This window comes from Arachis ipaensis, chromosome B08 (genome assembly GCF_000816755.2).
Source record: "Arachis ipaensis cultivar K30076 chromosome B08, Araip1.1, whole genome shotgun sequence".
NCBI classification, from domain to species: domain Eukaryota; kingdom Viridiplantae; phylum Streptophyta; class Magnoliopsida; order Fabales; family Fabaceae; genus Arachis; species Arachis ipaensis.
The window spans coordinates 83511328-83513129 of record NC_029792.2 but is presented as its reverse complement, the minus strand read 5'-3'; the positions used below and the strand labels follow the sequence as shown (position 1 = coordinate 83513129).

Here is a 1802-nt window from a genome sequence, read left to right as displayed (position 1 = left end):
ACTAACATAATAATTTTACCAATAAAAATATTAATCTAATACCGTATACGTATATAATACAATTCATAAGTAACATTGAAGTGTTTGTCTACGATAGTTTTCTCACCGGAGTATTCTGCTTTTGTGGGGAAGCTGCTGGTGTAGTAGTTCTTGGAACATGAAGAGATGGTGGCGGTGTCTTTCCCGGCTGGGATGTGAATCTTCTAGAAGGTGATTGAAGAGCCTCAATATCAGAAAGATTGATTGACCTTATTGGTTTCTTAATTTTCTTCTTCATGTCGGTACCTTTGCTTTTTCCATCTTGGTTCTGAGAAGACAAAGAAGCAGAAGAAGAAAGCTTCATGTTTGTGAAGCGCTTCTCTGGTTTATTAATATGATCACCTTTGATACCAACCTTCTTTAGTACCTTCTTTTGAACCATATTTATTAATTCCTTTCTCTTCCTTGGCTTTGTGGAGTTCAATAAGGGAAGGAAAGGAACCTTGTAGTTTAAGCTTTGTTTGTCTTATGGTGAAATGAAAAGAAAGGAAAGGAAAGGCTTAGAGAAAACCAAACTAAGAACAGAGAGAGATTCTTGATTCTTCTCTGCCCTTTTGGGTTTTCATTTTGCCATTTGGGTTGGTGCTACTTCTTAATAGGTTTTCTTTTTGTCTTAGTATTTATTCATTTATTAATTATTTATTTTGTTTGTTTCAACGACTTTTAAGTGTGTGGTTCGGCAGATGATGGAATTTGAATATGAGAAAATGGCTCCTGTAACAGGCGCCTGATGCTGACTTCCACTAACATTATGTTATGATTTTGGGTCCCTTAATGCTTGATACTTTTTTTTAGCACTAGTCATGCTTTTTGGGAAACATATCCCATGCAAAAATCCACTTCTTTGCTTTTAGTTTTTCATGTGCTACCTTACAATCAAAAGTTATCAACAAAAAATATCTCAAGAGTATTAATTCAGTGTGTTAAAGTGAAAAGACTTGGAAAGTTTAGTTTTTTTTTTTAATGTTAATTTTCTATTTGTGAATTGTGATTACTGTTGTTAATTAGTAAAACACTAAAACTCAATCATTCTTTTTTCTACTCTTAATTTGTGAAGTGTAATTTTAAAAGAAAATAAATCATCTCTTATTAATGGAATAAATTGTATTTATTTTATATATTTTTCCAACAATATAAAATATTGAGTAAAGTATCATTTTTGTCCCCAATATTTGGGGTAAATCCTATTTGTGTCCCTAACGTTTAAATCGTCCTATTTGAATCCCTAACGTTTGTAAAAGTGATTCAATGTTATCCTGCCATCAATTACACATCATGAACGCTTTAGTTTGAGTTTTAAAAATCTCTTCTTGAAGTTAGAATACAAATATCTGGGATAGAATCGATGATCCACTCCGAAAAATAGCTCATCAAAAGTTGAAACTAATTCCTACAACATTTACATAATTCACTTTTCTAAGAACATAATTGAATCTAAACACAAATAGTGGATATAATATTAAAATCGAACACATCCAAGTGAAGCCTAATTGAAAATGAATACATCCAAGTGAGAATAATTGAAAAATATTATCTGATTTGTTAGTATAATTGATAGTAGGATAACATTGAATCACTTTTATAAATGTTATGAATACAAATAGGACGATTTAAACGTTAGGGACACAAATATGACTTACCCCAAACATTGGGACAAAAACAATACTTTACTCTAAAATATTTTAGTTTCCTACAAAATTATTTTAAGTTAATATTTTTATAAATTTTATCATTAATGATAAAATACTAAAAATAAAATAGTT

At 30.2% G+C, this 1802-nt stretch overlaps 1 protein-coding gene across 1 annotated transcript in view; it reads right to left on the bottom strand.

The window, feature by feature from the left end:
- LOC107613142 overlaps nt 1–661 on the bottom strand; it is a 2920-nt gene extending 2259 nt beyond the window's left edge. The window contains exon 1 of the mRNA XM_016314998.2: nt 107–661. Coding sequence (XP_016170484.1) covers nt 107–421 — 315 coding nt within the window. The 5' untranslated portion in view covers nt 422–661. The remainder of the gene's footprint in view (nt 1–106) is intronic.